General features: G+C 33.1%; 2 protein-coding genes across 15 annotated transcripts in view; one reads left to right on the forward strand and one right to left on the reverse strand.

The window, feature by feature from the left end:
- MMS22L (MMS22 like, DNA repair protein) overlaps positions 1-21,619 on the forward strand; it is a 113,198-nt gene extending 91,579 nt beyond the window's left edge. For 2 of the 3 annotated variants that reach the window (XM_039853184.1, XM_039853185.1), the window contains exons 19-25: positions 733-892; positions 4,371-4,540; positions 6,827-7,038; positions 9,782-9,945; positions 18,706-18,802; positions 20,164-20,331; positions 21,024-21,288. In XM_039853184.1, the coding sequence (XP_039709118.1) occupies positions 733-892; positions 4,371-4,540; positions 6,827-7,038; positions 9,782-9,945; positions 18,706-18,802; positions 20,164-20,331; positions 21,024-21,105 (1,053 nt within the window). In that variant the 3' untranslated portion in view covers positions 21,106-21,288. Of the gene's footprint in view, positions 1-732; positions 893-4,370; positions 4,541-6,826; positions 7,039-9,781; positions 9,946-18,705; positions 18,803-20,163; positions 20,332-21,023 lie in introns of all 3 variants that reach the window. The other variant, XM_039853183.1, reaches the window with a different exon arrangement.
- The window catches only part of KLHL32 (kelch like family member 32), a 184,215-nt gene continuing 176,696 nt past the window's right edge, over positions 20,481-27,999 (reverse strand). For all 12 annotated transcript variants that reach the window (XM_039853189.1, XM_039853186.1, XM_039853188.1 and 9 more), the window contains one exon: positions 20,481-27,970. In XM_039853189.1, the coding sequence (XP_039709123.1) occupies positions 27,809-27,970 (162 nt within the window). In that variant the 3' untranslated portion in view covers positions 20,481-27,808. The remainder of the gene's footprint in view (positions 27,971-27,999) is intronic.

Consider the following 27,999-nt stretch of genomic DNA (forward strand, 5'->3'; position numbering starts at 1 on the left):
AAAAACTTTACTGCTCATCTCAAACCGTCTTAACCCATCTCTAGCCAGTTCTCTTGATTCTTTTTGTAACTTCTCACCTCTTGCTTATTGTCACCCTTCCTCAACTTATTCTTTATTTCCTTTCTTCTTCTTCACACTTCACTGTTCTTACAGCCTCATCTTACATTTCTTTCTATCGCCTTCCCATTTTGCCATCTTTACTCTTTGTGCCTCATCCTTTTGTCCTTTGAGAAATCTAAACTGCCATCTAATGACTCATAAAGAAAATTCTGAGGGGAAAAAATTCATCACAAAGCTGAACTTTATAGAGGTCTTGTAAGGATTTGGTAACCTTGTATATAAGTCTTTCTTATAGAAATCTGGGGATTTCGAATTCCCAGTTGTAAACCAGGATGTTTGGAACTCTCAGTGTGATTTGATTATAAGCTTCTTTTATATCACTTTCATGTATATTTTTACTAATGCTTTGCTGAGTCAGATCTCGTATGAATAATTATTGGCAAATTGATTTTTTAAATTCTTATTTTAACCTTTATTTTAATCATAAAAGGAAAGGATTATTTTTAGTTGCATTTTAATTGCTGTGAACAATTGGAAAGTTAAAGATGAAGGCTTTAATATAAGGTAGATGTGTGTATGTTGTGTGTAGAGAGAGAAAAATTAATCTTTATATTTCAAAGTCTGTATTGTATAAAACTTGGAAAGCTAAATCATGTTTTTCCTTATTTATAGGCTGTTGGTATAACTTATGGGAATTTGCAAAAACTTTCTGATAAATCTGCCATGGTCGAAAAGTCCTTAGAATACCTTGGTGAAATATTAAAATATATAAAACCTTATTTGGGAAAAAAAAATTGCAGTGCAGGGCTGCAACTGACATATAGGATGATGGGTATGTATTTCCGACATTATTAAAACTTTCTGAGTTTGAGTCTGTGGTATCATGATGGATAGGAATGTACTAATACATTGGCTTAATCACTATTCTCCATACAAGCATAAGAATAATCTGAAAGAGTGATTTAGCTTAAATGTTGGCTTTCAAGTATATCTCTGTCTTGCCCCACCTCCCTTCAGAATTTTTCTTGTTATGCTTGTGTTAATATTAAAACTAGTTATGATCACTACAGAAAATATGCCAACACCAATTCGCTGTCAGTAGCCTGTTGTGAATCACTCATATTGTGAATACCTGGATAATTAAAAGGAACATTTTTTTTAATGCTTATCTATGCTTTGTTAGAATTTAAAATACCAGAAAACCATCAGTTTCTTTTATTTTTATGGTTATGAAGGAGGTCAGTAAAGAATTTATTACAGCACTAAAGATATTTATGCTTTATATCTTGTTTCTCACAGCACTGTTTTCTTCTCTCAAAAAGAAATCTTTTTCTATGCTTGTTCTATAACAACAGAGTTCATCCTGCTTTAGGAAGTCAGTAATTTGAATACCTTTGTTCACTAAAACCATGTTGCTAACCAAAAATAGGAACTGGATAAAGGAAAATGAGAAGGATTTCCCTAGAAGTTTTTATACAGAATTTAAGTTTTTTGTTTTTTTTTGTGTGTGCGGCCGAAACCTTATATCTCTTTTCTTTGATCTTGTAAACATGTGAATAAATCTGATTTGACCTGTCTGAAACCTTTTTCTTTGTTGTGAAAGATAAAGGAGAATGTGAAAATGCGTAAATATGGATGATTTAGAACATAATGAAAACTATAGTAGCAATTCAGGCATCTTAATTTTAGAGAAAAATGTGTGTGAAAATTTACTATAAATTTAACATAGTAAAATGTAGATTAATAAGTATTTCAGCATTTAAGCTTACAGTTTATTAGTCTGCCAAGCTAAATGTATGATTTCAGGGTACATTTTTATTTGACAAAACATATGATAGCTTTATCAGGGACCGCAGAATCATTTTTGGGTTGGTGATATGTAGACCCAGGGCAGAAGTCTCCTTATGAAGAACTGTGGACCTTGTTTGTTTTGTTACATGGTTGATTTTTAATTTAGTGGGTAGATTTGTATTCTTTCTTTTTGTCTAAACCTTGGAGACTGGAAATAGAGTATACTGATACAGTGTTGCTCATTTAATTCATTAGAAAGTAGGGACAGATAATTTATTGTCTTCTATATGGAGAAAGGTTTAGAACAAAATGGAGAAATAGCAAGTATATACTTTTGAGAGCTCGAACCTGTGTTAAGCACTCAGGATTGGGGTATCATATCCACTTGAAAGAGAGTTTAATCACTGAAATTTTGTGCTTTATTTACCTTGCCAGTTCCTAACTGGGGATACCTCTACTGTTCATTTGCAAGGTGCAAACTGTTAATAAAATCACACTTCAGGTTAAGGTATCTGGGTTTTAATTGTAGATCAGTAATTTCTGAGAAAGCAGGATTGATCTATCAGTAATCTCTTTGTATCAGCTTTTTGGTTTTTCTTATTCATGTCTTTTACTTTTTTGTTTCCATGCCTTTCCTTTTAATCATCCTTTTCTCATTGGTCATTCTTCCTCTTTTGTCTTTGTAGTTGAAATTCTACCCATGTCCCTTTAGTATCTAGCCCAAATGTTTCACCTTCCTGCACTCCCAAGTAAACTTGATCTCCCTGATTGTGCTCCATCCATCCTTATGACATTTTTCGTAGCTTGACATTTATTATAATTATTTGCGTACATAGCATGCCCATACTAAATTTTAAATTTACTCGTGGTAGTGGCCATATTTTTTGAAGTTTTTATTCCTATTGTTATGTTGTATTTTAAACAAATAAGACCATTTACTGAAAAAGAGAGGGAGGGAAGGAGGGAAAGAGAGAGAGAAAGAGAAAGAGAGAAAGAAAGAATGTATCAGACACTGGATTAGAAACTGGAGATATACATCAGTTGAAGAGCTTCTCCATTGTAGGGGATGGCATATACCAAATAAATATATTTCTGGAATCCAATAATTTTAGAAATATTGCTAATAGTACATAATGCATTTTTTAATGTTCCTAAACGATGTTCCAAAGTTATTTTCTAACTATGCATTTTAAAAATATGTATTGTAATGATCCCAGTCCTCATTTTTTAAGGCATAATATATGCATACGGTAGAAAATAAGTAATTACATAAGAACTTTCATAGTGCAGCTCTCTTTCAATTGTGGGGGTAGGTTCTCCACAATTTTTAAATATATTTTTACCTTCATCAGTAAATAAGTAATATTTTTATAGCTAGGAAAATGACTTGTTTTCTTACAAAGCTACACTATATATTTAAACCTTTCCCAAAGTTTTTTACTTAAAAATTTTCTTTCTTTGCATTTTCACTACTACACACACTCAAATGTTCTTTGTTGAAACTTAAAAAAAGTACAGGTCAGTTACAGCAGTGAAATGTATCACTTTTGCCTTCTATGAACTTATAAAACTTAAGGTCTTCAGCAAAACATTTTAACTATTGCAGAAGGTGAAATACAAGGGTCGATGATGCATTTTTGGTCGGAAGATCCTTGCTTTTTATAAGTTAATACCTGTGTGACACCTAAGAGTGATATGAATCATTTCAAATGTCAGTGATGATGGCAGTTCCTCGTGTGGGTATATTAATGTTAATTAGAATGTGAGTTCTTTTTACATTGCTGTCATTCTGAAGTTTTCTCACCTACTGGAAAAGTGAGGAGCAAGCCAGCATTATTTAAAATATTGCTAAGTGAGCATTGTGTTTCTTTATGATTGATTATTGTATTTCCTTTTACAACAGAAGATTAATGTTGCTGTTTGTTGTTCTTAGAAGTGATTATTGGTTGGATTTTTTTTTTAAACATCAATATACTCTTCTATAAGCATATTTTTATGTTCCTTCAGAGCTTGAATTTTAAACTTTGTTTTATGAAAATGGCTGAATTTTATCACCTTTTTAGCTTTCTAAGATGAAATAAAATATAAAAGTTTATGTGGTACATGCACCACTATGCTTTTTGGACAAGCACTTAATGATTTCCTTTTAAATTCTTTTTTTCAATAAAGGGAGGCCTCAATAGCAGTAATACACTCTACTGGGAATTATATAACTGCTTTTAATTACTTTATTAAACAAAGAGTGCTCATTTGTTAAGCTTAACTAACATCAAATGCAGACTCGAAACCGTAATATATTTCATGTAGTAAAGAAATCTTTACTTTTCTATTGGCCCAGAACTCTGAAATTTGTCTGTTTAGTGAAATACATGACTTGATAGGTCTTTTGACTCATAATGTTGCTTATTGCCTACTTTTAATTTGTTCCTATGTGCTTAAAATATAAATTTTTTAGTAAAATGACAAATTTTCCATTTATAAGAAAACTGTTAACTGCTATTATTACTCTTCTTTGTTAGGAATTCTTGTTAAATCATGGGCACAGATTTTTGCCACCTCTAAAGCCCAAAAATTACTATTCCGGATCATAGATTGCTTACTGCTACCACATTCAGTGTTCCAGCAAGAGAAGGAGCTGCCTGCACCTATGTTTACTGCAATTCAGAAGAGTCTTCCTTTGTATCTCCAGGTATAGTGGTTGTTTAAAAGTTTTTTTAAAAAATATTGAAACTTTACCTTAAAACAGAGTACTAGCTGCAGGTTTAAAAACCATACATTGTAATCTCTCTGTTAATGTGTACATGTGGCAATTCCGCTGAGCAATTTTTTAATTCCCTTTGTATTTGCCTCTGAAAATGAAGATGGAAAAGGCAAAATCTCCACCCTCAATAAGCTTAAAGTTAAGAGAGGAGGCTGACTAGCATAGACACACTAGTAGCATGCTCAATATTTTTCTTAGGGGCTCAGCTGTTTGTCAGCCAAACTGAATTGAGGAGATGTGAGAGAAAAAGATATTATTTGTCTAAGCAGAGTGGATATGAGTTGAAGTTCTATTTCTGTCGGAGGGAGCAGCATTTAAAGGGCCTGATTTTTGTAAGAAAATATGACACTGAGGAAAAGCAAATAATTCTCTTATGGGTGGAGACTTATAATGGAAGGAGCTACATGCTGGAGGGCGTTATATGCCATGATAAGGAGTTTGGACTTGTTCTTTTACATGGGAGCTATTGATGGATTTTGAGCAGAGAAGTGGGAGTAACACATTTACATATTAGAAAGGTGATTCCGTTGGCAATATCTAAGATAGTTGGTCCATGTGGAGGTAAGATTGAAGACTTGGAAGGCAGTGAATTGTTCATTATCTGAAGGTTTTGAATGAAAGCAGTGGGTATAGAGCTCACACGGTAGTTTTCAGAAATATTTAAGAGCTCCAGTCAAAAAGACTTGCTGAATGAGTGTGTGGAGCAATAGAAAAAATAGAACACTTTTTAGATTCCAGAGTGGCTGCTTATGTAAATGGTAGTGCTACTAACGGAAGTGAGAAATTCTAGAGATAAAGAGATGAAGGTAAGAATTTCACAGTGGCTGTAATTTGAGGTGCTGGAGAATATTTAGGTAATGATGTCCAATAGGCACTTGGATATACTGATCTGTCGTTCAGAAGAAAGGGTGGGGCTGGGGGTGTACTTTGTTATTCATTAGTGTCTGATACTGAAAATAAGTGCTGCTTAATTTGGGCTTCAGCAAGGGAAGCTGAGGAGGAAGGAGAGAATGGATTTCGACTAGGTAATAAGCAGTCTTTTCAACAGATGGAGTGTTTTAAACAGATTTTTACGATTTCTAAGACTTTTAAAGTTGGCTCTTTGATTTTGTATTTATAATAGCATTTAAAACATAGTTTAGTGTGTCCACTAGCTGAAAGATAAACAAAGACAGGTAGAGGGGAGTTGTGGGCGGCAGGAGAGTCTGGTGTGCTTGTTCCATGTGACCCTCTTAAAACAAAAATTGTATATTTAATAAGAATTCTTATAAACTTCCAAAGTTGTAAATTGAAAAATTTGGTTATTCATCCATTTGGCAGACTTGAGTTGGAATGATATCTTTAATTATTTCTCCGGAAAAACACTTTGTGAATCAAAGTACCAAATTATAAGTGAACTTTTAGAACACGATTTGTTGTTGTGTTGGCGATTATTTGTATTTAGTAATATGTAATATTTAGTAACATTGGCAGAAAAAAATTCTGTTTCTCAGGATATTAGTTTAATTGTAAGTATCAAATGCTGTAATCCGTATGAAAATATTTTGTTAACTTCTGTGTAAATGGAAAGGATTCAATAAACAGACATGTAATACGACATCTTGAGTTCTGTGTGACTTTGATCAAGCTCTTAACTTCTCTAAAGCTCAGTTTCCTCAGCTATAAAATTGAAGCTACAGTAACACTAACTCAATAGTTTTTGAGGAATTTAAATGAAATAATGAATATAAACTGTGTCACATAGTGCCTGTCAAATGAAAACCTCATAATAAATTTCATTCCAAATCATAATCTACATTTCTTTCCTTTTGTTAATGTTTTTAAAAAAATGTATCGCATTTATTAACAGGGAAGATTTTTAGCATAAATCCTGTAGTCTTACTCTAATGACCACTGAAATGTGGTGGTCAAAGTTTTTGAGAATGGGAGTAAAATGGAAGCTTCCTTTGTCTTCATACACTTTTCCCCTGCTTCTTTTGGGTGTGCTCCAAAGACAAGTATGTTTGGTTAGATGCCAGAGCACAGGAGCTACCAAGCTCAACAACTCCCTGAACTTCGTATAAACATTATCTACATTATCGATTACTAGTGGGCAGTATCCTTGTTGACTGTGTAAGTTACAAATTCTGACTTGAGTATTAATGTGGGGGACTAAATTAGTAAGTCCTAAATGTTTTTTTAACTTTACCTTTTAATATTTTTTTTCTCTTGTAGGGCATGTGTATCGTGCGTTGTCAGTCTCAAAATTCAAATGCCTATTTGAACCAATTGCTAGGGAATGTTATTGAGCAATATATTGGGCGGTTTCTTCCAGCTTCTCCACATGTTTTAAGTCTTGGACAACATCCTGTTTTGTTGGCTTTGAGAAATTCGGACACCGTTGCACTGATGTCACCTCTAAAGAAATGCATTGTACATGTCATAAGGTACCTGTAAATATTAAAAATAAGTGGTATTTACAATTTATTAATCTATTAAAAAGTAACAAAAATCTCAGAAGTATTGGCATCCATTAGGATACTGGTCACTTGGAAACTTTTTTTCCTGAGAAATATTGTCTAAGATTTCTAAAATGACTTTTGCTCATGGCAGCCTAAGACAATGCTCTTTAAATTGCTTATTTTCTCTCTACATAGCCAATTATTTTCCTTATATATGTCTTACATATTTTAGTTTTTATCAGATAAATAGTAATTGTATTTCATACTATATAAGATTTAGTAATTATTTTTATAAAAGATCATAAGTAAATATATGACTGCTAATATGAAAAAGGAAGCTATACAAAGTCCTATTTTGTTAATCTATTCTCTGCCTTAATAACTCAGTGTTGTTATTAGGCAGACAAATAAATGAAACTTCTGAGGTTCTCTACTAAAGTCATACCTTTTAACTGCAACATTAGAAGATTCAATAATAGAAATTATCTTTTCTTTGTCTTCATAGAGTATTTAGTCATATAACTTCAGTTTTTAAACTTTAAGATTCTATGATGATATATATTATTCTTATCTAGTATTTTTTTCTGTTTTTAATGACCTGATAATATTCATCACCGTTCTGCAGAATTCTGTATCTGAAATCTGTTCTTCCTTCTGTTTTTTTTTTTTTTCCTTCATGTTCTGAGTGTTCTGCTTACCAGATTTGGAAGCTTTATAATCTTCGTTCCCTCTCCTTTGCCGTTCTTTGGCAGATGATTATTTTCTTCCCTTCTTTTCTCATCTCCTTCTTCAGCTTATACCTAGACTATTGCTAGAGTGTCTTTTCTATTTTCACTATCTCTAGTCTTTTCTTTAAGTACAGCCTAAATAATGTCCCCAGATTACTTTTCCTGAAATACTGATCTGTTATGACAGTCTCCTACCCCTAGACCTTCATTTGCTCTTTTTTGCCTATGGAAAAAACTCCATACTCCTTAGCTGTCCATGATATGACACTTAACTTTTCCATGGCATCATATACAAATCCTAATGAGACTGGCTTAGTTATTGTTCCTCCAAAATGATTTACATTTTCCTACATTACAGCTTTATTCATACCATTTTCTCCATTAAAGTGTCATCCCTCTGGACAAAATTCTACCTAGACTTTATAAGACCTACACTTAATATTTCATTGTACCATAATGCTTCTTATTCTGAAGTCATGTGCTCTATACAATTTAGTTGAAGAATTGTAAAATTTTTGCTTTACTTGATTCTGAATTCCCAATAAGATTGTATAGTGTTCTACCACTGTGTTTGAGACATGGTATAACTAATTCTAATACAAACCGAATGATAAGTGCTGAAGTGAAATTAAATCCTTAAGGTCATAAACTGTTTAAAAGCCCATTATTTAGGATCCTGGCAGCTTTAGCTGACTTGCCTATTTACCAGTGAAAACATTTTTCTCATGATTTCTGGTTGAAGACTCAAAAATATAACAATTCCTTTTTGTTTTGTTCTGTTTTGTTTTTAATACTTAGGAAAGAAATTGAGTTTGCCACCTCTGTCTTTCTCCATTTTATGCTTCTCTGCTCCTGCCTTTCTCCATCTTAATTAGAGCTCTTCTTCTGAATTTCTGAGAATTCTGGGCTTATTTTTCAAAGCACCTATCACACTATATTATAATAGTCTTTTTCTTGTCCAGCTTTTCCACTGGACACTGAGCCTGTTGCTTTCAGAGACCATATTTTACTTTACATTCGTGTTCTTAGACTTGTACCTGGTGTACCATAGTACCCAATAAATGTTTATTCTATGCATTAGGAATTCAGCAGTGAACAAAAAAGACAAAACTCTTGCCCTCAAAGAGTGAATGAATCTTCTAATACGTAGTATTTGTTCATGTTATTGTATAGAGTAGAAATGAAGAAGACATAGTATCTGCCCTTAAGGTGTTTATAATTTTTAATGATTTCTGTGCTTCATTTTGGCAAATTACTATTGCTTTGCAAATATATCTGGATGTCTAGTTTAGATTTACATGCATTTGACAATTTTTCATATTGTCTAGACTTTTTAGAAACTGAGCAATTCCCACTTTGATTTATTCACTTAACAAATGTACACTGAACGCCTATTTTGAGGCAAGTCCGAAGAGGTAGAGATATAAAAGTGAGTTGGATAAATTATCTTTGTGATCTATGTTGAGTTCTAATGCTAAAATTTGTCCTTCTTTGAGAGTAATTTAAATCCTAAATTACTTCTCTGATTGTTTTACTTCCTAAGCGAAGGGTAGAGGTAAAGCTAGAGTAGGAAGCTAATTCTTAAGATTTATTAAGCTAATTCCTCTTATTGATTTGGAAAAATAAGACCCCTCCCAACTTCCTAAATAAACAAATGTGAGGAGATATTTCTTTATGCAGATTTTACATTTGAGAAAATGTTGCATCACTGAGGAGCTGATAGAGGAGATCACATTTATATTAGAAAGGAAAAAAAACAGATTAGCAATTAGATTTTTATTTGGATTTTGATTAAATTCAAAATCGGATATATAGTCATTGCTTGTAAAATCTTATGTATATAGAAGATAGCATGGTGAAATATACATACTTTTAGAAATTGTGCTCTATTAATTTGGGGGAAGGGTAAATTTTCCAGTATTTATAAAGTATATATCATTTGATTCTGCTCCATTGAAACTTTAAACAGAAGAAAAAACTTAAGTTGTGCTTCTTTCCAGGAAATCCTACTTTGAGTTTAAAGGGTTCTTGTTCCCTCCTCGCTTAGCATCCATTCTGGCCTTCATCCTCCAACTCTTCAAAGAAACTAACATAGACCTTTCTGATGTTGAACTACTCCTCCCTGGCATCTTAAAATGCTTGGTGTTGGTCACTGAACTCCAAGGTAAGTTTGAGTTTGTTATGCTTTTCTCTTCACAAATTAAGAAATAGTTAGGAAAATATTTGGTTATTTTATATGTTTATATATATCATGGCTAAAGAACAGACTCCGGGTTAATAGCTGAGGTTGAGAATGATAAAATGGTTAAAAACTGACATGTTTCAGTCTAGTTTCATTTAGTTTACTTTCTTCCCCCAAGCAAATAGTTTACTTAAGGGCTACTTCCTCTGATTAGACTTGTTAACTCTTAAAGAATATTTGTTCAGTCTGACTCCAGTATTAAATGCAAATCGTTAAATATTAAGTGATGAGGGGTAAGAGGGGTCAGCGTACTTTCTTCTGTTCAGGTTTGTGCTAGAATATCAAAGCTGATTTCTTGGGCAAACCTTAAGAATCCTTTGATCCTGCTCCTTTTGTCTCTTCAGCCTTACTGCCCGTGATCTCTTTAAAATACCATTTATTTAATCCCCACTGTGAGTAGCATGCTTTAATAAGCTTATTGGTAATATGCAGAATAGTAGTCATAGTTCTATCCTGAAGAAGTTATTTAATGTAAATAGAATGCTGTGTGTGTATATGTATGTGTGTCATTATAATGTGATTGTTCAGGGCAGGACTTCTTCAATGCTTATACCTAAGTACTTCTAACTGCTGTGAAAAGTGAGTACAATATGTATTCTGAAGAATCTGAGGGCAGTGCCCAAAGTGATAGCTGAAAGCTCAAACAGCTCTTTGAAATATTCTGTTTCATCGCAGAAAAATTATCTATATTTTGTTTTAATCCTTATTTATTTTAGTATTTAAGATATTCTTTCTGTTCCCAAGCTTGGTTTTGTGAAAAATGTTGTGGTATATTAATTTAGGATACCCTTACTTAATAGCACCATCCTTTCACTGAAGAATACCCAGATGGACCCCATACTCTTTAGAAATTTTTTGCCTCATTGAAAACTTATGCATACTTTTCACTTCAGTGAAAGTTTGTACAAAACAAAATTTCTTGAGACAGAGTAGATAATATAAAATTTTAGCTAGCTTCTTATTTTGATGATGATAGTATTTATTATGAAGGAGACCAGGGTTTGGAAGGTGAATTTTACTGCTCATTTCTAGTGTAAACCGAAATCAATTTTAGACTGCAATAAAGAATAAAAAGCATTTATTTGAGCAGACGGAACTGTAGCCTGGAAGACACAGATTTAGATAATAACCTAAAGTGTCCCCCACCAAAACAAAGTGGAGGCCATCCGTTATAAAGTTTCCAGGTTTATGCAAATGAGGTTTCCAAATGTGCAGTTCTAATTGGAGGGGGCAGGTCTCAGTCCATTGGTAGAAAGACAAACCAGGGTTTCCCCCTCGGTGATTGACTCAGTGTAAACTAGTGGGCTGTACTGCAGGAGGAGACATAAAGATTGTTACGTAAAATCAGTTGGTGGGAGATTAAGTGGGCAGGAGAAAGCAAAGGGGAGAAGTCTTTGGGATTAAATAAAAAGTAAAACGGAGGGATACATACTTTTTACATTGATGGGTACAGGAAAGTTAATCAACATTTACAGCACATAGAGATGGTATACCTAGGACAAGATAACCACAGGGGGCTCTGTGGTCTCCAGCTCTAGTGCAGTGGGTTTGTACACTGAGGGGTATGGAAAAAAGGGATTACTCTGACATTCTAAAGGTATGATGTTATGTTAGACGCAAAAAGATAATAGGATTACTTAAGATAAAAATTGACCTTTGTCAGGAAAGCTACAGGCTTAGGATGTGACTACCCACCGTGACCTGCTTTAGTTAGGAATTTTTATGTTCAGACCATTCTATGTATTTAATTTCAACTGCTGAGACCATGCTGGTCTCCCTTGAGATTGTCAGATTTAGCATGTGGCCCCTTTTTCATCCACACCTTGAGGGAGCAGTATTAAACACAGATTTGTATGCTTGTCTCGGAGAAAATTCTCTCTGACTCTCCTTGTAGTCTCAGTGTTTAAAAGGACATTTGTGAAATTATAGAAAGTGTTACTAAATGACTTACCAAGTCCGCTCCTAGGTATATGCCCAAGAGTGTTTTAAACAATGTCCATTCTGAAACCTGTACACAAGAGCTTGAGGAGTTCTACTTCTGGCATGACAATATAAAGAACTCTGCCAACTTGTTTCCAGCAAAACTGGTGAAAATTACTTAAAAGAAAACACTTAAATTCTCTGGAAATAAATTCTCTGGAAATTTGCTGTATAAGGATATACATTAAGAAAATCTACTCAAACTTAGTAAGAACAGCAAGAGTCTGGTACTTGAACCAAGACCCCTCTTTCCTACTCTTCTCCCAGCTCAATAAGACAAACTCTATTCCAGACTGGTAAATCCAAAAACATAGGGCTCCCTCTCTTCCCAGCTGCCAGTAGGAGGGCTGTCATCCTGTGAGAGACAAAATATCAATATTTCTTATCCTTGCCCCACACTACCTGATGCTAAAGTTATGTTCTAGGCGAGCATGGCTGAGAAGTAGGGGCTCCATTGTTCTCAGTCCCCACTTATGGGATGGTTGCAGTACATTGAGTTTGACTCTAAGAATATAGGGGTGCCGATCATTTTTGCTACAGCTTAGAGGTGGGTGTTCCATGCCACGAGAAGCAAGCTGAGGAGAGTTGAGGCTACTGCCCCTTCTTCCACTAGCATTCAGCTCCTCAGGTGAGTGTGTCACCCAGAAAGTAGTAAGTACCATTATTCCTGTCCCCAGCACCAGAACTACACCTTTGAGATTTTGCCTGTAACTCTTAATTCCTCCAAAAGAACTGACTTCCTCTGCAACAGAGTGAAAAAGTTCTAGCCTAAAGGTGCTGTCAAAAAACAGTGATGTTTGTGGTAAAAGCAATAGGTAGGAAAATAATAGAATCATTGGCGATATAAGCGAATGTGTAGACTAGCTAGTTTGGTGAGAGAATTTGTGAAAGAGACAGCTGGATAGAGCCCTTGGGTCAAAACAAATCTCCAACACTGACCTCAGTAACTATCCCCTTTAAAACAGCCAGAACTTGATTAGCTCAGTCCATAAAGCAATTTATGCCTAAGCATTATCAAAAATAATACTGTAACAACCAGCAATTAATGGAGCTTAACAGTTGGATGTGGTCAGGGAAAGGAACTAAGAGAACACTATCAAAATCATTGTCTTCCAGTGGAGGCTGGGAATACCTAAGGTTATATCACCACCTGAGGAGCAGTGTTAGAGGCTTCACATTGAAGGGGCAGTTGGAAGGGAAAAAGTAGACTTCACTAAAAAAAATGGCCAGTTTTCAACAAAAAACTTTATAAGACATGCAAAGAAACAGAGAAGTCTGATCCATACACAGGGGAAAAAAGCAGGCAAAAGAAGCTGCCAGCGAGAGCAGATACTGGATTTAATTGGCATACTTCAAAGTAGTAGAAGAACAAAAAACACAAGACATTTAGAAAACAAAAAGTAAAATGACTATTGTAAATCCAGCTATATCAATAGTAATATTAATTGTGACAGGATTGAACAAGCCAGTCAAAAGGCAGAGATTATCAAAATAGATTTTTTTTTTTTTTAAAGATCTAACTATATCTGCAGGAAACATTTTAGATTCAAATATTGAAAGTAAAAGGATGGAGAAGGATACATCATGCAAACTCTGACAAGAGAAAGTAGGAGTAGCTATATTAATAGCAAACAAAATAGGTATTAGGCCAAACAGTGTTCCTAGAAATAAAGACGTTGTGCAATGATAAAAGGGTCAGTCCATCAGGAAGATTTAACAAAACATGTGCACTAACAACAGAGCACCAAAATATAGGAAGCAAAAACATGAAGGAGAACTAGACCTCAGTAATAGTTGGATCTTTTGGTTTCCACTTCAACATGTAAAGAGCTTGGAAGTGATCACTCCCACCCTTATTGAATCATCTTGGCACCTTTGTCAAAAACAAAACAAAATTTTAAAAAGATGTGTAGGTTTATTTCTAGACTCTCAGTTCTATTCCATTGATCTGTCTTTATGCCACTACCACACTGTCATGGTTATTGTTGCTTTTTACTACGTTTTGAAATTGGAAAGTATAAGTCTTCCAACTTCTTTTTCAAGATTATTTTGGCTATTCTGGGTCCTTTGTAATTCCATATGAATTGTAGAATCAGCTTGCCAATAGTCTACTGCATTTCTGGTCAGAGTTGCGTTGTGTAAGTCAATTTGGGGAGTATAACTACTTTAACAATATTAACTCTTCCAATCCATGAAAATAGCATGTTTTTCCATGTACTTACATATTCTCTAATTTCTTTCAATTTATATTTTTCTTTTGTTAAATTTATTTCTAGTTCATTCTTTTTGATGCTATTATAATGGAATCTTTTTCTTAATTTCATTTTCAGATTGTACCTTGAAAGTATATAGAAATACAGTTGATTTTTGTATTTTCATTTTGTATCTTGCAACTTTGCTGAACTTATTTATCGATAGTTTTTTAGTGGAGTCCTTAGGATTTTCTATATACGAATCATGTCATCTGCAGATAGGGTAGTTTACTACTTCTTGTTCAGTCTTGATGCCTTTTATTTCCTTTTCTTTCTCTGACTAGAACTTCTAGTGCAATGTTGATAGAAGTGGCAAGAGTGGAAATCCTTGTCCTGTTCCTAATCTTAGAGGGAAAGCATCTAATCTTTCACCATCTTATATGAGGTTAGCTGTTGGATTTTCATAGATGCCCTTCATCACATTGAAGCAGTTCTCTTCTATTCCCAGTTTGTCGTTATGTGATGCACCTCTTTATCCCTGATAATTCTACCTGTTCTGAAGTCTGCTACCTGTATGAAATTAATATAGCTACTACCGTTTTGTTTTTAATTGTGTTAGCATTCTATATACTTGTCCTTCCCTCTTATTTATCTGTGTCTATATTTAAAGTAGACACAGTTGTAGACAATATACAGTTGGGTCTTATTTTTTTATCCATTGTCATTCTCTGCCATTTAATTGGTTTTATTTAGATCATTCACATTTAAAGCGATTATTGGTATTGTTGGATTAATATCTACTATGTGTAACTTTTCTGTTTATTGCTCTTGATATTTTTAATATTCTACTCTTTTTCTGCCCTCTTAACGTTTTAATTGAGCACATTATGATTCCATTTTCTTTCCTCTATTAGCACATCAAAGATACTCTTTAAATTTTGTATTTTTAATGGTTGCCCCAGAATTTGTAGTATATATTTAATCCAAGTTCACTTTCAAATAACACTATATTCCTTCATGGTAGTGCAGGTTACCTTTAACAAAATACTTCCAATTCCTTTCTCCTGTCTCTCATAACATTTCATCATTCATTTCACTTATCCATAAGATATAATCACCACATACTTGTTGCTATTATTATTTTGGACAAAAAGCTGTCAGATTAATTAAAACTGAAGAGAGCTTACCAGGACCAGAAGCCTGCTGCTGGAGCTGATACCAGTAGAAATATTTAAACTGAATTTGACAAATTGCTGTATGCTCAGATTTGGGGGCAGCAGTTTGTCCTATTACCTCAATTCTCTGATGCATCTAGGAAGAGTTTTCTGTTTGTTCAGATTATTTCTTCAAATTGATCTATAAATTCAGTGCAACTCCTACCAGAATCCCAGCAGACTTCTTTGTAGAAATTGACAAGCCAATTCTATAATTCATATGGAATTGCAAAATACCTAGATAGCCAAAACAATCTTGAAAAGAAAGAAGTTGGAAGACTCACACTTTCCAATTACAAAACTTAGTACAAAGCAACAATAATCATGACAATGTAGTACTACCATAAAGATGAACATATCAATGGGATACAGTTGAGCATCTAGAAATAAATCTATGTGTCTATGGTTTTTGTTTTGTTTTTGACAAAGGTGCCAAGATGATTTAATAAGGGGAAAATAGTCTTTTCAACAAAATGTGCTGGGTCACATGGATAGCCACATGTAAAAGAATAAATGTATACCTTCACACTGTATACAAAACTTAAAGTAGACCTAAATATCAGAGGTAAAACCATAAAACTCTCAGAAGAAAGCATTGGAGTAAATCTTAATGACTTTGGATTTAGTAGTGAATTGTTAGATATGACACTAAAAGCATGAGCCACAAAAGAGAAAGTTGGATTTAATTAAAATGAAAATCTTTGTGCTTCAAAGGACACTATCAAAGTGAAAAGATGACAATGGGAGAAAATGTTTTGTTTGCAAGTAATTTATATGTAGAAACAAGGAACTTGTTTCTACAATATATAAAGAATTATTATAGCTCAATAATAAAAGACAAATAATTAAAAATAGGAAAATGATTTAAATAGACATTTCTCCAAAGAATGTAAACAAATGGCTAATAAACGCCTGAAAAAGTACTCAACATTATTATTCATCAGAGAAATGGAAATCAAAAACACGAGATACCACCACTTCATACTCACTAGATTGGGTATAATAAAAAAGGTCAGATAATAACAAGGTTTGGCGAGAAGGTGAAGAAATCAGAACCCTCATATACTACTGTTGAGAATGTAAAGTGGTGTAGCCACCTGGGAAAACAATCTGGTAGTTTGTCAAATGGTTAAACAGAATAACCATGTGACCTAGCATTGCCACTTCTAGATATATACCCAAGATAATGAAAATAGATGTCCACACAGAAACTGTACATTAATGTCTGTGCCAATGTTATTCCTAAAAGCCAAAAGGTAGACTGCCCATCACCTGATGGAGTTTTAAAATGTAATCTAGTCATACAATAGAATATTATTTAGCTGTAAGTAAGGAGCAAAGTACTGGTATATGCCACAACACGGATGAACTTTGTAATAAACATGATTCTAAATGGAAGAAGCCAGTGTCAAAAGACCACATGTTATATGATTTCAATATATGAAATGTCCAGAATAGTTATATTTATAGAGAAAGAAAGTAAATGACTAGTTGCTTAGGAAGACAGGGAGTGATATCAGAGGATGGAGAATGATATCTAAAGGGTGTGGGGTTTCTTTCCAAGGTAAAGAAAATATTCTAAAATTGCCTTGTAATGGTTGCATAATTCTGTGAATATATAAAAAAAACTATTGAATTGTACATGTTAAGTGGGTGAATTGTATACTATGAGAATTATGAATACTATGACAATAAAGCTAAAAAACTTTGAAAAGATTACCCAGTTTTAAAAAAAAGCTCAGTGCAATTAAAGAAATAAACAAAAATAGCAAATATTTTTTAAATAAACTCCGTACACTAATATTCAGAGCAGCATTATTTGTAATAGTAAAATGAAAACAACTCAAATGTCCATCAATTAATGAATGTATAAATAATAGATTTATCCATACTGTGGAATATTATTTGGCTGTCAAAAGGAAGTGTTGATGCATTCTACAATGTAGGTGAACTTTAAAACATGCTAAGACAAAGGAGGCAGTCACAGAAGACTAGATGGTCCATGATTCTGTTTATATGAAATTTCCCAAGAGTCAAATCCATAAGGACAGAAAGTAGATTAGTGATTACCAGGGACTGGAGGAGGAAGAAAATGGAGAATGACTGCTAATGGATATGAGGTTTTGGGGGAAGTGATGAAATTGTTATGAATTAGATAGTGATGACAGCTTCATAACTGTGAATATACTAAAAACCAATGACTTATATTTTAAAAGGTTGGTTTTTATGATATTGAATTATACCTCAATAAAGCTGACATTAAAAAAATTGTGCTAACTACTCATATGCTATGAAGGCTATTTCTTCAGGTTCTGGTACTTTTTCCATCAAAGAGCTTTTGGGGTTTTTCAAGAAAATGTCTTTTAAAAAGAGCCAGATATATTCTCTAGAATTGTATCTAACATGAGAAGTTAATTTCTCAATAAAGACAAGTATGCTGTATCTTCTTTATCTACTTATATTCATGTCATGAAAAACATGTACTAAATATTAATTTAAGTACATGTGCATCTATGTCTTCTCCTGCTATAATGGATTACACTTTCTGAAAATATTTTTATTCTTAGAGAAGGCACTTTCCCCGCCAGCTAACTTATATTTAATGGGCCAAAAACAACACAACAAAAATTTAATAGCATTTGGAACATGTTAAATATTTTAAATTCTTTCTTGACTTTTTTTCATTTTTATGTACAAGTGCACAATTTTAAAGGATTTGGTTGAATATTTAAAGAATACAAATGTTCTTTTTGTAATTTTGCTGTCGTTTGAAAGGAAAGTAGCATCAAAAATAGTTTATATACAGATATTTGTGTGTATATTATTTTTGATTAATTTTAAAGGAAGACAAGTTCTGGATTCTAATTTGCTACATATATATTTGGTACTGGGAGGAATATGCTTATGAATTTTAAAAAATAATCTGTAAGTCTGCTGAATTATTAAATGCTGTCTTTTGCCAGTATGTAACAGTGCTTGCAGGATTGGTATGGTATTGTGTTTTTGAACATGGGCTCTTTTCTAAGAGAAAGATGTATCTTCACATGTATTTTTTCAGTTATAACATAAAAAATAGACTTGAGCTTTTTATATTTTCTTAATATAAGAGGGAGATCGGGAAATATACTTTGGAACAAAACAAAAATTCATAACTATTTTATTTTGAGAAATAACAAGAAAGCATATATATACTTTAAGAAAACAACATATTTTTCTAAATCAAGAGTGTTTATAAAAATGAGGATCCAGATGGTCAATTCAGACAAAATGTATAACGCTATAATTTTTCCTCCTAGTTAAAAGGCTAGCCACAGACAACCTGCAATACATAGTAAAAGCCTGCCAAGAGGGGTCAGAAGGAGAACCTGCCGCTCAGCTGACTTCGGTGTTTAGGTAACTGGAAAATATGCCAACTGGCAAGGAGACTCTTGCCAGCCTTTTGACAGCCAGCATGTTTTTTAAATAACTAATTATCCAAAACATAATGCATTACTACTTGTTTATAGTATTTCAATTATTATATTTTGGGCAGTAGTTTTGTTACACTGCGTTGTGTTATTAAAAAAGTAAATGTACCGGGGAGAAAGATAAGCGAGCTGACTCAAAATTACCTGAGTGTTTAGTAAGGAAACTCTTGCATATATTTAAGAGAAAAAATAAGAAATGTGGGTCATGATGACAGGAGCACAGGCCTTCAGAGCTGCTAAACGTTTATTTACTCAGGATCCTGTGTGGAAGCACATGTCATGGGTTTCTGACTTGCTTTAGACCCTGTTGACCCAGAAAGCTCTGTTGTTTCATTTGTGAGGCATAGACTTTGAGGAGTAGATCTGTTGTTTGTTCACAAGACTAACAGTGAAACTTGAGGAACTATTTTCTGCCTTGCTTCCTTTGTCTTGTGTTTTCTGTAGGGCAGTATTTTTAAGTATTCTCACAGTTTCTACCACTTTACCTTTATTATACATATCTCTACCCTAGCACTACCATGATAAATAATTTGGGGTCATTTTCTTCATCTGTGTTGGATCTTTGATTTCTCTATTTTTGTTCTCATCGTGTAATTAGCACTTGTCAAGTGTTTACAGTTTATTTAAATTATGATCACTTGAAATAAATGATAGATTTGTGAAAACTGTAAAACCTTAAAAGGGAAGAAAGGATTCTGTATGAATAAAGAATGCATATTAATGTATAATTTATTAAGCTAAGTGGCTTTTATTTTGGGGAAGTGAAAATTTTAAGGTTAAAATATGTAATGCTTATTTATAAAGGCCTCTTATAGATCTAAAGGCTCTTCTTCAGTTAAGGAATATAAAAATATATTGCAAATAACTTGCTTTCCAATATTTTCCAATAAAGATATTGTCAATTTATCTAAAGATATGAAGAACTGAAAATGATTTAGGAAACCAAACTCGTTTATTTCTGTCTTAGTCTCTTCCACGTCGTTACCACCCAGATTTCAACATGTAGACTATAACAACAAAAAGTCCCTGGGCTTCGCTTTTTTTTCCCCCTTATGGTCCCTCTTGAGATTCCACCTCTTATCACTCTTTTCTTGGCTCACACTGAAATAAGCCATTTCTGTTCTTCATTTTTAAGTGTTATAAATAGTCTTCGTATGACCCCTAGATTCTTAAGGTAATCTTACATAAATGATCTTTTTTGTGTTCCGGTTATAGCTGGTTGCTATATAGTTGCCAGCCCAATGAATTGCCCCAAAAGTAATTCTAAATAACTTGATTTACTTTCAGGAATTTTATCCAGGATTATGGTATGAAATACGATTATCAAATTTACAGCATTTTAGAAACAGTAGCAGTATTGGACCAGCAGGTTGTTATTCACTTGATTTCTACCCTCACTCAATCTCTGAAGGATTCAGAGCGGAAATGGGGCCTTGGCAGAAATAGCAAACAAAGGTATGTTTGATAATTTGATTACATTCTTTTGGGCAATGATTATAAAATCCAGATTCATTTTCTACAAATGGCTTGTTTTCTTATTCCCTTAAATTTTGGGTGTATTGAGTTGAAAAATGTCTTAGTACTATGATACATCCATTCACATATTGTTTTTTTTTTTCTTTTTTTCAAAGTGACCACCTTAGGAAGCTATGTATTTCAGGAGTGCTGTCATTGCTTAAAACACATTGTATTCCTCATTGGGTAGTGGATTTCAGAGCCTCAGGTGTCTTGTTTTTGTATAAAATCCATGGTGGCAAATCAGTCTTTTGAGGGGTGCTTAATTTACTGAATCAACTATATCATGTGTATCCAGTTAAGAAGCTGAGTGACCCAATTAGGTAATATGTTTTTTGGTCAAAAATAGATAATAGGGCTTTTATTTTATAGGTTTATAGTCCAATTGAGAGTAGTGCTTGAACTATTTAGAGTAATACAACACTGTGGCAATAAACCTGTAGTTCCTAAAGAGATTGTTTTAGAGGGGCCAGCACTCAGAATTCATAAGTCCCAAATTTTGCTAAAGAATCGAAGTACTTTAATCACATTGGTTATATGGTGGTGTGTACAGACATTCAGGCAGGTTCAATTAAAAAGTAAATGAAAAATAATACAAAAAAGATAATAGATTGCCTTTTTTTCTTTAACAGGAAAGCCTATAGCAAGCTTTTATCTCACCTAGGACAAGCGGGACAAGATGAGATGCAGAGACTGGAAAATGATGACATCTAATGTTTTGTGATTCATCTTTTCTATAAATTATAACTATCTAAAGCCACTTTGCATCCTTCTGACACCTTTTAATTAATTGTATAATGTTCAGTTAAAAATACTTTCTAGGATTTTTCCTTACATAACTGTAAGTATAAAGTATATAAATAAGGAAATAAAGGTTAAGTATGTTACAGGATCTTGGAACTTGGCAAAACTGCATTCTATTCTGAAGAGATTTTAGTTTTAACTAAGGAAACTTTCTAAATGGGAATGTTATCTGTATATGACCACTAAACAGGCTTGTGTTGGTTGACCCACAGACTTTTTACTGTAATGTGACTTTCTGCCTTGTGATTTGTTTTTGTTTTTGTTTTTTATAAATTGTTTTAATATGATTTTTTTTCAAACTTTCTGGCTATCTTATGCTGGTTTTTTTCGGAGGGGGTTGGTCAAGAGATAGGACTGTTTATTTGTTATCCTTTTTTATGCTATGCGTGAGGCGGATTAATAAATAAAACTCTTCCCAAGCACACTTAACTCTGAGGAATGAGACTGAATCTGGCTAAATTATTATGTAGATAATTTATAAAATTTTTTTTTAAACTTAGGCCAACAGTGTTTAGGTTCCAGCAGTTGCCAGATGTTTTTCTCTACTTATCCTTTCTTTTGGAATTATCATTAAAAGAAATATAAGGAGGATAAACAAGAGCTTTTAAGAAGATGATAAATAATATTCTGGAAAGTTTAAAGATTGCAAATTAACAGAAGAGGCCTGAAAAGTCAGCTGATTATTTCCTTGCACTTTAATTTGAACCTCTTATAACTTAACATGTTACATATTTACAGGGAACTAGTTTAGTTTCCTTTAGCAGCTATTGTCTCTCAACTTTTTAAATATCTCATCCAGATATATTTTACCAGTTGAGCACTTGTCTTTAACTCCTTTTCGTGATGAGCATTTTTTGGTAAAAAGAGCTCTGGGTTTCAAACCTAGCTCTGCTTTGTGACCTTGAGCGAGTTACTTAATCTTTCTGGGCCTCAGTAAAAAAAATAATCTTTTTTCTACTATACAATGTTCTGGTAAGAACCAGTGGGATAATGTGTATAAAAATATTTGGTGACCTATGTTCTGTTTGGAGACTTACAGACATGTTCACTGTATTATCATGCACAAGGTAGAGGATCCCTCTCAATTTTGTTCTTCTTTCTCTAATATGTCGCAGATGAATGATCCCACTATTTTTCATTTTTTTTTCTTGCATGATCTGTTTGCTATCTTTCAAATAATTTATTGCTTTATCCTTAGGACTCGTCTGTATCATGGTTCTATTCCTTCAAGAAAACATTTCAACCCTTTTCTGTCTCAAGAAGTATCTTTAAAAAGGAAATGTATTGCAATTAGCAAAATATAGTTAATAGCCTTTTTCTAATTGTCATCTGTGAAGTCTAAAGGAGTTTCTGTTGTGTTCATGACATACAAATGGTCTATTTTCCCCCAAATCAACCATCATTATGACAAATGAAAGCCTCTTAAGGTTACTCGATTTCATAGCAATGAGTTTCTTTTCATTATGATAGTGACTTATTACTATTTAATCTTTTTAAGGTGATGCCTTTAAAGAAGTTATTATATATAGTATATATTTTTTTTATTTTCCAAGAGAGGTAAATATAGCTTTGAGAATCTTGCTCCTTACTCTATTAAACTTTAAGGGATAAGAAAAGCTGCTGCTGAATCATGCAAAGAATACTTAAAAAATCAGTTACAACAAAAAATTTGTAACAATACGTTTATATATGTATATATGTATGTTTATTAATAAATAAATTTTTAAAGAAGTAGTTTTTTTTAATTGAAGAAAAAAATTTTATGGCTCACTTCCTTTTCTTGAAAATCTTCACTGGCCCTTCCTTATTGCTGTAGTCTTTTTCCATTCACAGACTTAGAGTACCTTACACCTGCTTCCTTAATATCCATTTTCCCCTAAATACCACATAATCTCTGGGGCTGCTGCTTCTACCATTATAATGTAAGCCACTCTTTTAGTGAAATCCGAGAGTATGTTCTCAGTTCTCATGGTCTTTGGCCTCTCTGTGACATTTGCATTTTCTTTTATCTTCCCATCACTTCCTCAGTGATACTGCTTATTCCTACATATACTGTACTTTGAGAGGACCTTCACATTCTTCCTTGTCCCCAGCAAGATCTGGCCCTTCACCTGCTCTGTCTCAGTGTTCTTCTAATAGTCAACTGATAACACTAGCTCATATTTTCTCTCTCAGATCTATTTCTAGTGAAAATTTCTCTCTAAACCTCTCTAGTTGGATCCTCCTGAAATCTCAGTGCAACATGGCAAGCTGCCCACATCACCTTCTATTCCAGTCTAGTTCCTGCCTGTATTTTCTACCCAGGGAATACACTACTTTCCCAAGCTACTTGGTCTTGAAACTTCAGAAGCATCTTGGATTCTTCATTGTTCCTCACTTTCAGTTGATCTGCAGTACAGGCTCTTGCTACTTTTTGTCATCCTGTGCATTCAAACTGTTTTTTCTATTGGGCACTAGAATCTTATCTCCTTATCTCCGATCTTCCCTTGTCACAGTTCTGACATCAGTGTTTCTAAAATACTATTTTCTTTGTTACTTTTCTGCTTAGGGCCCTTGAATTACTTTACATTGTTAATAAGCTGACAGTTAAACCCTTCAATCAGGAAACTTTCTGCCATCTGACTCTACCTTTTCTGTCCAAGCTTAAACAGGAGACTAGACTGTTTTAGACTGAATACCATATTCATTCTATACTCTGAGAGTATTCTAGTCAAATAATTTCTGTGAAATGTCAGATGAGAGTGTAAAATAGATGATTAAAAGACAACAGGATGGTGAAATGACATTATTAGACATTCGGGTTTGGTTATGATTTAAATTTTAATTGAACATTTAATTAGGTTTCCATGGGGGAGAAAAAAAAATAGGGCATATTGTCTCCGTACAAAAATCACTGTTCATTTGCATTAGAAGAGTTTCATTGTGTAAAACTTATATTTTTACCTATTCCTAGTATATTTTCTTCTTAAGCATATTTGACTTTTTTTTCTTCCTGGGTATCTTTGTAAAAAAATTGTTATTTGTGGGTTGTTAGACTACATGTATGTTATGTATGTATTCATCACCCAGCATTGTTATCTTCTCTCATGCTTTATCATAAAATTTTAAAGCTACTTTGTTTTTAAAGAATGATATGGATCTGTTTTCATGTACTTTTACAGAATCTTTGATAGCTTTTTATTTTTATTCCATTCTGTTAAGATTATATGTTATGTAAAATTTGACAAGCCTCTGCAGGTGGAAAAAGCATCTATGAAACCTACCTTCCCTAAGTACTACGTCGACATAGCACTTGTGTTTCAAAGATAAAAGGTAGATATCATAGAATCCTCACTAAAAGCAGTAGTATCAGTACTAAACCACAGCTTTTTTCTTGATAGATTTTCTTCATAAACTCACATTTTCCCAAAACTGACCACCTGTCTATTCCTCTTAGGGTTAAAAATATCGCATTGTCAGTCAAGTATAGAGTATCCCAATATAAATAACATGCTTTGTTTGGTTAAAACAGTTGGCTTGAAAAGCTAGCAAGGTAGCATATTCTTTCACATATTTAATAAGATGTGAGATTTGTATTTTGATACTTTGATAAACTATATTAGTTAAGGTTACCAAAATCAGTACCAAATGATTGGAATTGATCAATTTCTGCTTATTAAAGTTTTTGGTGTGCTAATAGTTATCTGATTTATTGCATTTGTGAATTGTACTTTTAGAAAAATTCTGGGCATTCATATTTGATATACATTTATAAATTATTTTGTGCATATAAGGATATATAATAAAAATATATATATTTAACTTCCAGTGTGCCCATAATTATTCATCTTCCCTCTTTATGACAGATTATTTGAAAACCAAAATAAAAATGAACCATCTTAGCGGAAGGAATAATTCTGTCTTATTCCTGTTCCTTTGATACTCTAGTAAAACACTAGTTTTCCATATATTGTGATGTTTGAAGGGGATTCAATGTACATGTGGTTCAACTGTGAGGAAAATATGAAAAGCATGAAAAATACCCTAATCATAACCTGGCATTTTGTTATTAAGGATCTAGGGAATTTTATTATATTTTACATACATAATACTTTATAGAGATCCCATACTAAGAACACCGCTAATATCTGTGTGGTACTGCTTTTTATTTTTAAAGTAAAATCTTGAAGTGATGTGTAAGTGGTTGGAAGTTTCATGGTCTTCTATGGAAATTCAAATTAAATACAAATACAATATGGTCTTTAATTTTGAAGAGTGAAATTAGATGAATTACTGTAGGGTGGTACACTTAAATGGAAAACATATTTAAATACTTCCAATGGAATTTGGTTTATATGACCAAACATGTTTTTTTCTTATTCATTCTTATTGATCATTTGAAGAAGAAAATGATCTAATTATAAGTGATATGAGTTTTTTCTTTTTGGGGGAGGGATGTTGTACTTTGGATGCTGTTCTTTGGCTATAACTTTGAAAGATGTTTCTGGAAATTATGTAAAGCTTTAAAAAATTCTGAGTTCAATTCTGTAATATTAGTGAATACTATGTTAAAGTTCACCAAGGAGGGGTTTGATACTATATACTGATTTGTTTAAAATGAACAGTTAGAAATCTATGCAGAAATAATCAAGAGTAATCTCAAGCTGCCTTTTAGTTATCATGAAGCAAGCTTATTTTTAGACCATTTCCCTTTCATTCATTGGAGATAGGGTCTGCAATTACAAGTAGATTTTAATGGTTTTATAAGGTAAAACTGCTGGAGGGAAAATTTGTATGTCAAGTAGAAAGTTTAATGAATCTGAAATATTCCTTGCTTAGGTCCTTTGTTGAAAAGATTTCTGAAATGCTGGAGTTCGTTTTTCTGACTTGGTAAGGCATTTTTAAAATTTAGTTTAGATGGCTTATACCCTTTAAAGAGATTCTCTGCCATCCTTTTAAATATCAGTTATCAATCACTTTTTACTTTTCAAAACTGTACAAATACTCTTAAGGTATCTCTGTTCTTTTAAAAGTTTACATTTCTTCCTTACCCCTAGGTTCCACTCCCACTCTTTAGTCACAATAGCCAGAAGTTACATATATATTAATTTTCAAATATAGTTATAATATATAAAATTAATGAATACTGTATTTAGGATAAAAATCTTTTTATTCACTTCTAATTACTAAAAGTGGTTACATGAATAAAATGAGAATGTCCCATAAGACAAGGATTGCTAAATGATTAATCTATGCCAAGGGAAAAAGAGTAAAGTCTTCCTATTAATAAAGGTGACTTAGATCTTAGCAAGATTAAGAAAAGGGGAAAACTCACATTATAGTTGTTGAATTTATGTTCACATGTGATTATTGAGTTTTTTGTTACAGACAAAGCAAATCCAAAAACCTAGCCTAAAAAAAAATCCTTATGCATTATTAAAAGTGGTAGTAATAAAATATGTATTGGTGCTAGAGAAGAATCCCACAAGCACTCAAGATTGACATAACCTTTAACAAAGTGGAAAAACTCTTTATTAGAACTACTGATTCTAGGTTCAAATTTATGTCAAAGCACTTTATGGTACCAAAATTAGTACAACTAATTTTTGAGCTATAAAATGTCATTTTTCACTAAATGAGTTTAAATGAGATGTTTGAGGGAGAGTTATTATTTGAGGCAAGGACTTGTACAAATTTAGGAATCTTAGGCTTTGGTAAACTCCCTTTTGCCTAATTAGCATATCTCTTTCACATGCTTGTCAGAATCATGTTTCACATAGCATGTGCTAAAAGTTCTACCTAGTAATTTTTAAACTTTGAAAATAATCTCCCTGTTCAGTTACAAAGTTCTAAAGACAGTAAAATACCTTGGAATGTGAGTAACCTGTTTTTCTTGGGCAAAGTACTTCAGAGCATTTGCCTAATTTTCACAACATTCTTCTGAATTAATATGGAAATCAATAACCATCCTCAAAAAGGGAGAAAAATGAAGCCCTGTAAAGTTAAGCCCCTGTCCAAGGTCACAGAGTAATAACCAAGGAGAAAAATCTGGGTATTCCAACTGCTGTTCTTGTGTTCTTCTGTTATTTGTATTACCTTGAATAAAATATGGCATTTAAAAATTTATGATGTCATAATGCTGAGTCTACTGAGCAAGGCTGCATAATGTTAAATTTTTAAAGAAAAATTACAAAGCCAGATTTAAGCAGGAAAGGGATTAAGTACTTGAAAAAAAATTTTAAGTTCATTGATGACAGTACTTGTGAAATAAATTGACTTACTAATGGTGTTGTCTTCTGGACAATATTGATTAGAAAAAGTGGACGAAGAATACTCTGAAGACACATAGAACAATGGACCATTAAGTTGGCACTAAGCTACTCCACAATAAAAGTCATACATGTGGTATCATATGTTAACACACGCTGAGAAAGGGTGACAGGATTTTTCAGTAATGGATTTTAGAAAATTGTGGGGTTTTTTGTTAATTTTTTTTTTTTTGCTAATGTTTATCTGAATATAATACCTATAAAACAAAGAAGCATTGAGCACTGAGTCTTTTCACGCCCAGTATCCAAAAGTCAGGCCTTTTTGTTCCCTCCTGTTCATGCTGGTTATTAACAGCATTGGCTTTTTAGATGGTGCCAATTCTGTGATGAGGCACTTGAAGAGTCTGAAGATTAGGACATGTGAAATACGGAGCTGGAAGGAAGCATGCTGCTATTCCATTGGAAGCAAAAGGGAGTGTAGGCCCATAGAATACTTCTTCTTTGCCTTCTCTACTTACATCCAAAACCTACAAAAGAAGATAAAAAGCCTTCATGT

The sequence above is a fragment of the Pteropus medius genome, unplaced genomic scaffold (genome assembly GCF_902729225.1).
Source record: "Pteropus medius unplaced genomic scaffold, Ma_sr-lr_union100, whole genome shotgun sequence".
NCBI lineage: Eukaryota > Metazoa > Chordata > Mammalia > Chiroptera > Pteropodidae > Pteropus > Pteropus medius.